The sequence below is a fragment of the Bufo gargarizans genome, chromosome 1, assembly GCF_014858855.1.
Source record: "Bufo gargarizans isolate SCDJY-AF-19 chromosome 1, ASM1485885v1, whole genome shotgun sequence".
Classification (NCBI taxonomy): Eukaryota; Metazoa; Chordata; class Amphibia; order Anura; family Bufonidae; genus Bufo; species Bufo gargarizans.
Genome location: NC_058080.1, coordinates 140,572,743 through 140,588,613, shown reverse-complemented (window position 1 = coordinate 140,588,613; position 15,871 = coordinate 140,572,743). Strand labels below are relative to the sequence as shown.

Below are 15,871 nucleotides of genomic sequence, written 5' to 3'. Positions count from 1 at the left end.
ATGAAATAGGCTCCTGGTATTTGACTTCTCAAATGTTGTGCTCACAATTGACCACGGCATCTTACGGGTTAAAAATTCATGATTGATGTCACAGATCATGGACTCTACCTCCAGGTATCTGCTGTGTACGGCAGCAGGCACCCAGGGGCTATGGCACATTCTCAGCTACTGAGGAGGCACCATCTTTAATGTCCTGATTTCCATCGTACATGTACAGCAGATGTCTGGAAGGGGTTGATCACTTCATTCAGTCCCATATAGAGCTCAATGAATTCGAACATGGTCCTGTAATAGCATGCCACCAACAAGTAGGTATGAATGGTATTATTGTAAAGTGGAAGCATTTAGGAACCAGAACAACTCAGCCACGAAATGGAGACCACATAAAGTTACAGAGCAGGTCACTGAGTGCTGAGGCATGCCGAAGTTATGTAGAGGCGCCAACCTTCAAACTGTCATACATTATACTGTAGACCATTTTCTATGCCTAAACCAGGCATAGAAAATGGTAAATGAGACAGGCCTGTCGGCCCGTCCCCTTCCCTGCCCACACTGTGCCCACTTTTTTAGACCTGGCGTGAGCAGGGAAAAGTCACAGACTATGTATTTTTAGTAGTTGGTTAGTAAATGACTCCCATAGTGCATAAAAAGTCACCAACGTTCTGCTGACTGAATAACTGCAGAGTTTTAAACCTCCTCTGGCAGTAACATCAGTACAAAAAGCTTGTCTATCTGGCTGTCTGATGGAGTCTGGGTTTGGCTAAAGCCAGGAGAACATTTTCTGCCTGTCTGGATTGTGCCAACTGTAATGTTTGGTGGAGGAGGGATAATGCTGTGGGGTATTTTTCAGCTGTTGGCCTAGGCCCCTTAGTTCCAGAGATGGGAAACCTTAATACTTTAGCATGCCAAGACATGCTTCCAGCTTTGTGGGAACAGTTTGGGGCAGGCCATTCTCTGCTCCATTATGACTTACCCCAATGCATAAATCAAGGTCCATAATGGCATGGTTGGGCGAGCCTGGTATGGAAGACCTTGACTGGCCGCACAGAGCCCTGACCTCAACCCCATCAAACATCTTTGGGATGAACTAGAATGGAAATTGTGAAACAGGCCCTCTCAGCCAACATCCGTGTCTGACCTCACAAATTCTCTTCTGGAAGAATGGGAAAAGTTCCCACACACCCCAAAATCTTGTAGAAAGTCTTCACAGAAGAGTGGAAGCTGTTCTAGCTGCAAAAGGGACAGGGGCAACTCCGTATTAATGCCTGTGGATTTAGAATGAGATGTCATAAAAGCCAGTGTAGGTGCCCCAATACTTTTGTCAATATAATGTAGCCTTCTGTCCAGCACCTGAGTATTAAAGATAATGCTGAATTCCTGGAAATCCTCCTTAAACTGTTTAGAAAAATTCTCTTGGTCTTGAGGTTTTCTTTCAAGAATGTAAATGTTAAGTCCGATATTTTCTGCTCAATTTAGCACTCAGTTAAGCATTGTGCTCCATCAATGGTTCTGTTAAGTGAAAGACCTCTTTCTGGTGCTCCTGATTCCAAACAAATTCTTCTCCCCATTGCACTTCTCATTCATCGCTTTCAAATAGAGCAGCAGAAATACTTTCTCCGGCCTCAGCGGTGATTCAATTGTTAAGTACTGATAGACAGGCACATGCAGACTCATCTGAGAGGCCCTAATGAAGACCCAAACGATCAGCACATCACTAATAAAGATGCAGCAGGAATGTTGGCTGGCTATCTAGGGCACATTGAGGTTTGACAGCAATGATGCCCCATCTGGCGTATGCTGGGCATCAGCCTGACCTAGGTTGCAGGTCACCCTCTCCTGGAAAGCTTTTAACCCTTTGAATGTATTCAGAAAAATTAAACATGCTTTGTAAAGTAGCATAGTGGGATAATAAGTTGGAACTGATAAATTAGAAAAAACTAATTGGAGCTCACAGCAAGGATCAGAGGATCAGGGTTTTGTTACTTGACATACTGTAGTGCCTGCACAGTCTAGAGCCACAGGTATTTTACTTCTATGTGCAGTGATGAGACGCATGCTCAGTGTGATTTGTTTCACCTCATATATCAAAAGCTGTACGGCACTTAAAAAATTTGACTTTTTTTAAATATAAACTTGATTATTCGCCTATGTCTCTCAATTTGCAACATTTTAATGCTAATAGCACTGAAATGCGTATTTTTTTTAAAACGAAATGCACCATTTCAGCTAGACCGCACTTGAGACTTTTGAAGCATATTTCCAACAATTCCTATGGTAAATTGCAGATTAAGGACATTTTTGTTAAATATCACTTTACTGACAGAACCCTGTTGTTTAGGTCATTTATTTTAGATTTAAAAAAAAAAAAGCGTCCTGTTTTATTACTTAGGCTACTTTTACACTTGCGTTCGGAGCGGATCCATCTGGTATCTGCACAGACGGATCCGCTCCTATAATGCAAACGATGGTATTCGTTCAGAATGGATCCGTCTGCATTATATTTCAGGAAAAAAGTCCAATTTGTAGTCAGACAGATCCGTCCAGACTTTTTATTGAAAGTCAATGGGGGACGGATCCGTTTGAAATTGCACCATATTGTGTCAACGTCAAACGGATCGGTCCCCATTGACTTCCATTGTAACTCTGGACGGATCCTTTTGCCTCCGCACGGCCAGGCGGACACCTGAACGCTGAAAGCAGCCTGCTGAGCGGAGGCCAACTTGTGAGAGCCTTCAAACAGAACTCACAAGCGGAACCCAGAACGCAAGTGTGAAAGTGTGAAAGTAGCCTTACCTGTCACTTCCCACGACGAGTTGTTTTTTCTTTTCATAAATGAAACTTTTTGACAAAAAGTTACATCTTTCGGCCATAAATGCGACTTTTTACACACAACACCACCACATAAGCTGGCTTAATTGTCCGCAACAATTTGTGCCATTTCTGACGATAAGAGGATGATAAATGATCCTCATTTGATAGCTCCGCCAATTTTGACATTTATATCTAATTTCTGGCATGATGCATTCTTGGCATATGCACTGATCCCGTGGGACAGAGGGGTAAAACTTAACATTTAATGTCAGTATATTCTAAAATAGATAGACACCAGAGGATGAGCCTCTACAACAAACAATAATTAAAGACAGCCCTGTGGGCATAGACTTGTACATATATATATATACATAGTGTGGCCAGGATGGTATAAATAGTAAAAAACAAGAACGTTCTCATCCGATTATAGACCAGGGTTTCTCACAGAGATGGTTGATGATGGAGACGGTCCTGAAGTACTTGATGGCCACACTGGATGAAGATAGGTATATGTGCCCCTTTGACATAGGTGGGTGGCAGGGTGATTAACCCTAGACGGCCCTGAGTATGGGGCAGGGGCTAGTACGCCCTACCTACCTATACGGGGAACTTGCCCCGCAAGGAGCGTCCCCGTCCGGATACCTGGCCCTGGGTGGACAGATTCCCTAGTAATCCCTAAAAAAATGCTCCCATTTTTTTAGGGATTACTAGGGAATCTGTCCCCCCAGGGCCAGGTATCCGGACGGGGACGCTCCTTGCGGGGCAAGTTCCCCGTATAGGTAGGTAGGGCGTACTAGCCCCTGCCCCCTACTCGGGGCCGTCTAGGGTTAATCACCCTGCCACCCACCTATGTCAAAGGGGCACATATACCTATCGTCATCCAGTGTGGCCATCAAGTACTTCAGGACCGTCTCCATCATCAACCATCTCTGTGAGAAACCCTGGTCTATAATCGGATGAGAACGTTCTTGTTTTTTACTATTTATACCATCCTGGCCACACTATGTATATATATATATGTACAAGTCTATGCCCACAGGGCTGTCTTTAATTATTGTTTGTTGTAGAGGCTCATCCTCTGGTGTCTATCTATTTTAGAATATACTGACATTAAATGTTAAGTTTTACCCCTCTCTCCCACGGGATCAGTGCATATGCCATTCAATTTTGGGATTAAGTAGGTCCGGTCGCCAAATCCGGCATTTCTGGTTTTCCATGATGCATTCTTTATGATGAAAATTCTGGAGAAAATAGTTGATATATTTGGTGCAAATCAAAGCGCCATTATTTTTGCTGTATCTTACGCCATAATTTTGGCGCAACATGCTTAGTAAATGTCCCCCATGGAGTTCATACTGGAGAGCCAAACATTGCACATGGTCTGGTGGAAGGGGTAGAAAAGAAGGCTTCACTGGAGGAGGACGGAGTAGTGGTGCTGGATCGGAGGGGGCTGGGAAGGTGGGCTTAAATGCATTTAGTATTTTATCAGGACCCAGGCATTTTCCTCTAGTAAAATATCGACAATCTTTAATATTGTACAGTCTTTAATAGCAATACAAAATTATCCAAAAACACTCTGAAACAATCTCCAAAAATCTTTCTATTAACATTAATATTGGAGCTTCACGTGAAAATACATATCCGTCCCCCCTCCATCCACTCCACAGTCTCTCCCCTTTCCATCCTTTTTGAGAAGTCCAAGCCAGGAAGAGAGAATAAAAAAAAAGTTAATTTACAGCACGATAAAATGTAATGTATTGCATCATTCATGCTTTCTCAAAAATGGTTCACATCAACAGATTGTGCCTGGGTTATGGAAATGTCTAAGCACAACTGTGTATGCGTACATCGGCTATCCCAGCGCTTCAATAGAGAATGAATGGAGCGGCAGGACGCGTGTACGACCTGCTACTCCAAGTTAATACAAGGCACTTACTAATGTATTGTAATTGTCCATATTGACAGCAGTGGTGGTTGTGCTACCACACTATAGGAAAAAGCATTTTCCTTCTCCGTAACTGCCTGCCAGATCCGGCAATCCTGACGCAAATGGATGGCATTTCTCAGAGGGATCTGGAGTCATTCGGAAAAACGGATCCGGCACTAATACATTTCAATAGCGCATTCCGGCAAGTGTTCAGGATTTTTGGCCGTGGAGAAAACTGCAGCATGCTGCTGTATTTTCTCTTGCCAAAAAACGTAAGAGGGACTCAACTGATGCATCCTGAACGGATTGCTCTCCATTCAGAATACATGGGGATAAAACTGATATTTTTTTTTTCCGATATTGAGCTCTTAGGACGGAACTCAATACCGGAAAAGAAAAACGCTAGTGTGAAAGTAGCCTCACTATGTATTCTGATTGTCCATATTGAAAATCTTTCGACTGCAATCCAGGAGTGGTGGTCATGCTACCACACTATAGGAAAAAGCATAGGCCTGTCCCGTGACAAGAACTGCGGGAGTGTCCATAGGCCGGCGCTTTTTCCTATAGTGTGCAAACATGGCCACCGCTGCTGGATTGCAGGGTGGTCCTAACCCCTGGATACAAGCAGTGTATAATGTGATAAATGCCGTTTGCTGTAGTGAGACAACCCTTTTAACACAACTGAAGAAAAAGTTTGCAACATACAGTATGTGCATTTACCACAAGTGTCATGTTAACGTTTGTTATACCTGTATATAAATATACATAGTAATGTATATGTCATGTAAGGTAAGTGGTGAGTACTGTAACTATGTATATAGCATATATTAATATAACTTTAAGCTTGGGCCAGGCTGTTCTGCATCACACATCCAAATATCACGCCTGACTACAATGCCACAATTTTTTAGCAATTTATTTCTCTTTCCTGCTCCCTGAGAAGAACTTTTTTCAGGTCAACAGCATGAGCTGACATCTTGTTCCAGCGATTCTGAGGAATACTTTGAGATAAGTGGTCTGTCACTGCAACCTGCATGGCTCACCGGTGTTCGCAGTCAGGCTGCCCTGTACTCTTACTTGGCGTAATACCTATTCATAGCTGGAAGTGTGACTGACTGTTTCTAGATCAGGGCTTAGCTCGGTATCGTTATATGGTTAGTGTAATTATATACAAGAAACACCAGTAATGTGTCCTGGTGGCCCGCGTGATCTGTCATCTCCGACACCTACACAGGACAGTGGTTCCAATACATAACTGATATGGTACATGCAATTCCTGTGTAAAGCTTGCCATGTTTGGCTCCATCCTCAGCTTAAAGGGATTATCCAGGTATAAATATTCCCCTTCCCCTGCCTTCTTTTTCTGTATAATTCTGGAGATCGGGAGAGTGGTCACATGGCTGTGCCCTCGGTGGAGACTGTATTTCCTCTGACATCACAACCAAGCCGTCCATGATCCCCTCTGTCAGAATCCCCGCCCGAATGATTGTGATGTCAGATCCATGTGATCTTGGAACAGGGTGGTCTCAATCCACAAACAGGATAGGCGGCGTCTACAGTTTGTCATATTGAAGCTGTGTGGGAGGAGACATCAAGGGGATGATGGAGGGTGTAGTGGGTAGAGTATTCGGCCCAAGGAAGCATGTAGTAGGCGTTGGGAATCGTTGTGGCTGCTGCTCATCTACACCCACAACCTGGAAGTTCGGGTTGTAAACAATGGAAGCACGGCAGGAGCATGGAGATTGAAGTACTGAGAGTATCTGCACAAGCGCAGAGGATCTGCTGCTGACATCTGGGTACACCAGAAGTGGTGGCAGTGCTCCTCCATCTGAAGCAGCCTTCTCAGGTAACAGCAGCAGATCTCAGCTTGCACCGATATCAGAGCAATGACACCAGCACATGATTCACAAGGTTAGGTGAGATGTCTGGCCCTTTCAATCAAGAAGGGGGAGAGAACGTTTCTTGAGCAGAGGAGCCAGACCTTCAGAGCTCCAGGAGGCTGACTTTGAACAATTTTGATTTGTTAGAATCAATTTGTTTATCTCTAATACACACTTAGGGCTAATGCACACTTGCGTGTGTGCCCGTATTGTGCAAAGAGCGGGTCCGCAATATATGGTCACCAGCCGTGTGCACTCCATATCACGAATGTGGACCTATTGACTTGAATGGGTCCGCAATCTGCAGAATGCTGTGCGGAGCAGAGGCACGGATCGGAAGCCCATGGAAGCACTAAGAAGCTCTTCCGTGGGATTTCGGTCCGTGCCTTCACACTGCCAAAAAAACAGAACATGTTTGGAACAGTGTGTAGCAAATCTTGCAGGTCACGGACACATTTAACCACTTCACATCTGGGCCATTTGCCCCCTTCCTGACCAGGCGTAATTTCGCAAATTTGACATATCTCACTTTATGTGGTAATAACTTTGGACGCTTTTACTTATCCAAGCCATTCAGATATTTTTTTCTCGTGACACATTGTACTTTATGCTAGTCATAAATTTGATTTAATATATTTCACCTTTATTTATGAAAAAATCCCAAATTTACCAAAAATGTTGAAAAATTTGCAGTTTTCTAAATTTCAATTTCTCTGCTATTAAAACAGAAAGTGATACCTCATAAAATATTTATTACTTTACATTCCCTATATGTCTACTTTATGTTGGTATCTTTTTGGAAATGTAATTTTTTTTTTTTTAGGACGTTAGAAGACTTAGAAGTTTAGAAGCAATTCTTAAAATTTTTAAGAAAATTGCCAAAACCCACTTTTTAAGGACCAGTTCAGATCTGAAGTCACTGTGTGTGGCCTACATAGTGGACACCCCCATAAATGACCCCATTGTAGAAACTACACCCCTCAAGTTACTTAAAACCGATTTTACAAACTTTGTTGACCTTTTAGGCGTTCCACAAGAATTAAAGGAAAATGGAGATTAAATTTAAAAATTTCACTTTTTTTGGGCAGATTTTCAATTTTAACCCAATTTTTTCTTTAACACATCGATGGTTAACAGCCAAACAAAACTAAATATTTATTACCCAGATTCTGCGGTTTACAGAAACACCCCACATGTGGTCATAAACTGCTGTATGGGCACACGGCAGGGCGCAGAAGAAAAGGAGTGCCACATGGTTTTAGATGCCATGTCCCATTTGAAGCCCCCCTGATGCACCCTTACAGTAGAAACTCCCAAGAAGTGACCCCATTTTGGAAACTAGGGGATAAGATGCCAGTTTTATTGGTACTATTTTTGGGTACATATGATTTTTTTTATCATTCATTATCAGTGATGGACAGTTTGCCGCATTCGCCCGCGAACACATGCGGGCTGCCATCTTAAATCACAAGTCCAGCGAGGCACAGGTAATTTTTTTTTTACATGTGAAACTTTTTTTTTTATTTTAACACTTTTTTTTTTTTTTTTTTTTTTTTATTTACATTTTTTGTCCCCTATAAGGTTATATAAGACCTCTGGGGGACATTTAACTTCACTTTTTTTTTTTCCCACTGTTGATCTCTCCTGTAACTGGGGCTGACATAGTAGCCCCAGTTACATGAGAAATGCACCCCCCCAGAGAGGCTGTGCAGCGGTATCCAGCACTGTACAGCCTCAGTGCAGGGCTGATCGAGGTCTGTGAAAGACCTCACAGCTCCTGCACTCTCCCGGCCCCGGCAATCACATGACCGCTGGGCTGGAACAGGAAGCGCATAGCGCTTCCTGCACTGTATACTCAGCGCTCGGTGAAGGCAGGGACACCTAGGCACTGTCCCTGCCTTCTCTAAGGGTTTCCCTGCTGTCACTGACAGCGGGCGACCCGATGTGCAGCTGCATAATCAGCTTTTTCTTCTCTATAAAATGCTTCCTACAAATATCACTGCAGTTCACAGTGACAGATTCTTTTAAAGGACATTTGCTTCAGGGCCATCATCAGGGCAGTACTGGCTGGGGTCCCTGCAGCCTTATTTGTAGTCACTTGGATGTAGTGAATATTAATGAAGCTGTGCTGGATATGAGTGATGAGTTGGGGGAGGGGCCCTACCCCAGTACATGGACTTTTACTGAAGAAATTATTTTACAGGTCTTCATTGGGATTTAATCCCCAGATTTTCTGTATGGCAGGCAGAAGAGTTACCATTACACTACAGACCTACCCTGTTGAAAGGGCTGAATTTACAGATGTACCCTGTTGAAAGGGCTGCTTAAAAAGTTATTTTCTAAATATTATATTAATGAAATGAAGGAAAAAATGTGCTACATTTACTAATCACAATGACTAATGTGTTCACTATATTGTGCAACTTATTATGATTAGAGAGACACCAAATGCTGTTTTGTGATATTTCATACTAAGCATGTTAGAAGAACTGTAATGGTTTTTGCTTTATTTTTTATTATTATTTTTTTTGTAACAATAACTTGAAATTGGTAACTTTTACCCAAAAAAAAAAGAAATAAGCTGGCAAGTAAAAATGTGATTTTTTTTTTCCGGCCATAACTTTTACTATAGAAATTACAGCACCCTCTGCGATCAGCTGTTTGAGAAGGCACCAGTGCTCGCAGTAGTGCCACAACCTTCTTGCAGCTTAGCCTAGGCCATATGACATCACTTTCATCTGTCACATGGCCTAGGAGCAGCTCAGTACTATTGAAGTGAATGCAGCCAAGCTGCAATACCAAGCACAGCCGCTGTAGTATGTATGGTGCTGTCCATGGTGAGCTGAGAGAAAGCCATGGCTCTACTGCCAGCACCAGTACATTTTTCAAACAGCTGATCAGTTTAGGTACTGCGTGTTGGACCCCCTCTGATCAGATACTAATGAGCTATCCAGAGAATAGGTCCTCAGTATAAAAGTCTCGAAAGACCCCTTTAATGCCTAATAGTATTACTGTTTATCTGATCCATCAGAAGAACCAGAAAATAAAGAAAAAACTAATCCTATTAAAAAAACTGATTCTGTGCATCAGTTATGCACATTTGGCATCTGTTTTAGCCATTTCCGCCTGGCATCTGTTATTTTATATGGGGGAAAAATGTCCCGCATGCTTGGCTGCTTTTTTTTTTTTACAGAATCCATTTGTTTGTTTTTTGTTTTTTTCCTGTTCCTCTGTCAGATGAGAAGAACGGAAAAATAAATGGTGAAGTGAACATATCCTTACATTGTAGTTTTTTAAGCACAGAAAAGTGTGTCTTTTTACCACAGCAATCCTATAGACTAGTGGTAAGTCAGAAAATTTTAATTTTTACTTTGCAGCTTTTTTCTTTTCTAACATTGTTACATTGTTCTGCAAAATGAATCTTCCTAAAAGAAATAACCAAGGAAAAAACATTACAATAAATGGGTGTTTGTAACCAGGGGCGGACTAGTCATAGATCCTACAGGGAAATTTCCAGGTGGGCCAATGCCCAGGGGGCTATCCAAGCCCTCCTCATGGCCACCAGCCAAGTACATAAAGATCTAATGCTTTCAACATTAATTTACGTAGGAGCATGAGGCACTTTTGCACCTAGCCAGCGATCGCCGGTGCCCTCCTGAATTGCTATTCTCAGGACGATGATACAATTTCATACTGTGGCCTGGGTGGGTATTTTGTGCTGTACTGCGGTATTTGGTTCTGCCCATATGGCACAGGTAGGTTAGCGTTAGGTCCCGTGCCACCTGAGATACCTTGACGTGGTACGCAGGCTCCGGTATGTCCTTCATATAAGGATATATTGGCTAAAGTCAAAAATTTTTACATCAGTGTGAGGGTTTAATCGATAAATAAAGAGCACAGTAAAGGACGGCTGCACTACTTCAAGTCGCTGGAACAACCCCAATGGACGGTCAAACCACGACCAACCAGCATTAAAGCAAAGTCCTCTGTGGTGCACAGCAAACCGGAGGCACAGGTTAAAATGAAGGCAGTATAAGAGAGAGAATAAATGCGGCACTCACCAATTGCTGATAAAACTTCAAGGCTTTATTACTTCATACATGAAGACATCAGGGAGGCTAGGGAGTGGGACATGCCCATCACTGAGGATCGGCGGTGATGGCTGTTTCGCGCTGAACTAGCGCTTCGTTGGACCGCTAAGTGTAAGGGTTTAGTCAAATTTTGTTCATCCACCACAGTAGTGCACCTATTCTTCTAAATATTTATTTGATATAGTCAATTACATACACACATTTTTCTATCTGGTGTAGGATGTTTATGTGGCACTTGTGGTCCGCTGCGGGCATCCTCCATTGTACGCATTTCCTGCTCCAGATCGCCATTAGCAGGATTTGCTCCCCCGGTTTTAAAGGCACAACTGCATATGGAAAACCAGCACTCTGCCCTGCCTCTATGCTGGATGTTGAATGAGGCATTGGTGTACATTTTGGCCAAAACGTAATAAGCCACTCACCACGTCAAGGTTGCCTCCATGAGTGGTCCCTAACACTAGTTCCTACCTGTTATGGGCCATGACAGCCACACAAAGTCCAGGGAGCGCAGGTACAGCATGCACGCCAAGCACACTCTGCTTTTAACCCCGTCCGGTGCCATTACAGCTTTCATTGGATCCAGGGATGCAAGTACCAACATGCATGCTGAGCCCACTATATACTTCTCCTGGAGTCAAATGGCTACTGGTAGCCGCTATGAAAGCAGACTCAGTTTTATACTGACTTTAAAACCAGCCGCCAGGGCATACTAACTGGTCAGGTGTGCATGACTGCTTGGAGATCGCCACGCCTCCAATATATACTATGAAGAGAAAAATGTGGGGGGTTCAGCCAGCACAACCCTGTATGCAGGTGCACATTACTATGGCGAAATACAGATACAAACGCAAAAACACAAATGCAATCGCACTCTGCAAACCAGCACTCTGCCCTGCCTCTATGCTGGATGTTGAATGAGGCATTGATGTATATTTTGGCCAAAGCGTAATAAGCCACTCACCACGTCAAGGTCGCCTCCATGAGTGGTCCCTAACACTAGTTCCTACCTGTTATGGGCCATGACAGCCACACAAAGTCCAGGGAGCGCAGGTACAACTGCATATGGGGTTGAGCATTTCCTGCTTTTTGAGACCACGTTATATTATGTATAACAGTGTTTCCCAACCAGTGTGCCTCCAGCTGTTGCAAAACTACAACTCCCAGCATGCCTGGACAGCCTTTGGCTGTGCGGGCATGCTGGGAGTTGTAGTTTTGCAACAGCTGGAGGCACACTGGTTGGGAAACACTGATGTATAAAATAGAAATTGCACACATTTTTTCCCCTTCATTGAAACCCATCATAAAAATTAATAGAAATTAGGATTTTACTGATGTGTATGGCAAAATGGTCTGACGGCAAAAAAAGTTATCGCTCTTTTGGCTATAAATGTAAGAAGGGCCTGAGGAACATGGTTCACCTGCATGGGTACCTGAAGTTCCTGACGGCAGCCCTAATTTGCTTTAATGTACAGTGAATTATTTTTGTAGCCTGTAAAATAGACTTCATATCTTACAGTTGTTTGCTTTTCTTCTAATTTTAGGTGGTGGTTCTGTCCACAAGACTTCTGAAACCTCTCGACATTCCTGAACTGCTGTTTGCAACAGACCGTCTGCACCCAGACACCGGCATCTGACGGTTCTCTCCAGCAGATGAGTGATGATCCAGGGTTAAAATCACAACAGGATCGGCTCTGCTTATCTAATGTGTATAGGAGGCCCGAGAGCCATGACGATTTCTATTGAGTTTGTTTGTTTATTGTATTCATTAAAATGTCTAAGAAGCTTTAACCCTGTGCCTTGTAAGAATTCAGAAATCTAGCTCTCATCTGAACACTTTCTCCTCTCGCCCTTCCTCCAGCAATCTGCTATGACTTGTCGCTCATTATCTGCTGTGCTGTGGTGCTGGCAAGTCCTGACAATAATAACACTTGGCTAAAAGATGTTGACTGTCTTAATGGAGTGATAAACACCCCTCTGTAGGGAGATTAATGGTGTTACATAACAGGGAACAATGTTCTAGTCTACGCTCTCGGGCAAGGACATTACTGGGTTTGGCTTCCCTGGAAGGCGCATTGAACAAGGCCTAGCTGGCCATAGGAGAGGAACATCTTCTGGGTGTACATCATTAATTTTATTACATAAGCGGGCAGCTGTTGCGGTATTAGACATGCTCTATACAGCGAGTGTGCATCTCTTAACAAGTAATCAGAAGGTTATCTAACAATAAGGTGCCAGTAACATTTTAGCCTAGGGGTTACTATTAATGAGAACATACAAGGAGAGCAGCAAATCGCATTCCATGGTAAGGAAGAGGCCTCCCATATATTGCTAAATCGGGGGTGCACAACGTTTTTTTGGGTCTGGGGGCTGCATTGTCAAATTGTTCTGTTTCAAGGGGCTGCAAAAAACAAACAAACAATGATTGGCGATGCCGCATGCATTGCCCCATTACACAAGTGAATAGGGAGGAATGATCGCTACCACAGTTGTTCCACCCACAATCAGTAATCGATACCCCCGATTACACAGGGAGATGCGCTGCTGATAATCCTGATGAAAGATGCATATCAGCCAACAAATGAGTGTTTGCTCATTTATTTACTGATTGGTAATTATCAAGAATGAGCGTTCCTATGAGTGATTATTCCCAAATATTGGCCTGAAAATCATGCAGTCTAATCGGGCCTTGTCATCCTGCCTCCTTATCTCAATTGTCTGCCTTCCTTCACTGCAGAGGAAGCGCTCAATGGTTATTACTAGGGATGAGCGAATCGACTTCGGATGAAACATCCGAAGTTGATTCGCATAAAACTTTGTTCTAATACTGTACGAAGCAGGAGCAGGTACTATTTGGAACCGAACCCGAGTTCGGGAAATTATTTTTTACAGTAGAAATTAATTTATAAAGTTATTGCGCGAAGTCTCACAAGACTTCGCAAAGCAATAACCTTGTCTCATCGGAGCCAATATATTCTAATACTGTACGGAGCTCCTGCTCCGTACAGTATTAGAACAAAGTTATATGCAAATCGACTTCGGGTGTTTCATCAGAAGTCGATTCGCTCATTTCTAGTTATTACCGCCTCCAGTCCCTCAGTCCTAGGTTATATCTGTGTGACAGGCGCCATGCTGACATCGGTAAGCACTTTCTATTACTAGAAGGGAAAGCGCTCATTGGTTAATGCAGGCTCTGGTGACACAAAGGCCTGTAACTGTGACAGGTAAGTGTAGTAACCAGAGCGCCTCACTCTGTAGAGAAGGAAAGAACTTGTTAACCCTTTAATGACCAGGCCTGAAAGTAGTTTTGCCTCTAAGGGGCAACTACTGCGATGGTTTCAGTTGGTGTGGTCATTTCTAGATATTTGTTTTGTTTGCATTTTATAATTAGTTTGAACAAATTTTTAGCACATATTTCCCCCAAAATGTCATTAAAAGGCTTCTGGGGAATACTGACACTTAATTTTATTTTGCACTTTTCCACTGTAAATGGGGCATCCAAAGGAGCCCAAGTTAGGTTGGGTTCACATCACATTTTATGCCTCCGTTTGATGTATACAGTGCACTGCGTTATTGTATCCTGCACAGTCCGGTAAAGAAAAAAAAAAAGTGATGTAAACGGACCCTTACAGGGGAAACAGCTCCATATTGTGGTGAGGGGGTATTGTACACATGCAGAGCTAATCTGGATGTGCTAAGACCCAGCAGCTCTGCTGTGCCCTACAACACTGATTATCCATTCACTGCATAGCGCTTGTGGAGCAATGTGTAACAAGGAAAAGAGAAGGCAGAATCAGTAATAAACTACTTCTCTCTTCTCCACTGTAACCCCCACTATCAGTGACAGCCGAGGACTCAACCTAGATTGCAGGAGCTGTCATTCTGCGCTGTGCGCACACAGCTGATTGCACAGGCAGACAATTAGCTGTGTTCCTGTGCAGCAGAAGAGGAGCTGCAAACTAAGGATGTGCAGGTTGCATGTGCACCACAGATTGTCCACCCCTGTGTTGGATGTTTCCTTGAATGGACCAGCATCACCTTTGGGGCAAAGTAAATTATTTTTGGAGAAAATAAATTACATGTATAAAACTTGATATAAAGACAGCAACAGTATTAAATTAGTGTAACTGTAACCATATCCCTGTAGTACAAATACTAAGTACAAAGCAGTGAAAGCAGATACTTATCTGTATACACATTTATACAAAGAATGCTATCAATCACTGATAAAGATGGCCCCTGTGTACAACGGAGCTCAGAAAGAACAGAGATTTATATGCATAATTTATACTTGCTACTTTTCCCACAAAACTATATATCAATCTGCTCAGCTCCTCCTGCTCTATAACATGCTGCCTGCAGGTTGTACTGCATTTCACGATGACAGGTCCTCTTTAAACTGTGGCAACCAATGTCGGGCAGCTGCTTCCAAGCCCAGGATGTGATGTTCAGAAGGTGGGAGGATAATGGAAAAGTAGGAAACTAAGGTGTCTGTCAAACTCTGCAAAGACAAGAGATGGATGAAATAAATCATCATGGCGGTCTGGTCTGAAAGGAGAAGTTGAGGAAGGAGAGCGTCTACATCAGAGGAGACATCACTGGATGTAAGAGGTATATAGTACTGTCTTACCCTGCTCCCCTGCCCCTTGGCACAAAGCACAGAGGGAAGGGGGGCCCAAGCTAAGCTCTTGCAGCAGGCCCATGAGCCTTTAGCCACAACCATGTACAGTAGTGAGAAACATTATCAAAATTAAGGCTCTTTAGTTTGAAAAAAAGACGACTGAGAGGAGATCTAATTACTATGTATAAATATATCAGGGGTCAGTACAGAGATCTCTCCCATCATCTGTTTATCCCCAGGACTGTGACTGTGACGAGGGGACATCCTCTGCATCTGGAGGAAAGAAGGTTTGTACACAAACATAGAAGAGGATTCTTTACGGTAAGAGCAGTGAGACTCTGGAACTCTCTGCCTGAGGAGGTGGTGATGGTGAGTTCACTAAAAGAGTTCAAGAGGGGCCTGGATGTATTTCTGGAGCGTAATAATATTACAGGTTATAGCTAGATTTCTGGAGAAGGGTCATTGATCCAGGGAGGTAGAGCTCATGCACACACACGTATTTTTGGTCCACATCTGATCCGCATTTTTTGCGGGTTGGATGTGG

At 43.2% G+C, this 15,871-nt stretch overlaps 1 protein-coding gene across 1 annotated transcript in view; it reads left to right on the top strand.

Moving 5' to 3' along the window:
* The window catches only part of LOC122941666 (sec1 family domain-containing protein 2-like), a 554,683-nt gene extending 542,186 nt beyond the window's left edge, over positions 1-12,497 (top strand). Inside the window, exon 9 of the mRNA XM_044299083.1 lies at positions 12,251-12,497. Coding sequence (XP_044155018.1) covers positions 12,251-12,343 — 93 coding nt within the window. The 3' untranslated portion in view covers positions 12,344-12,497. The remainder of the gene's footprint in view (positions 1-12,250) is intronic.
* The last annotated feature ends 3,374 nt before the right edge of the window (positions 12,498-15,871 follow it).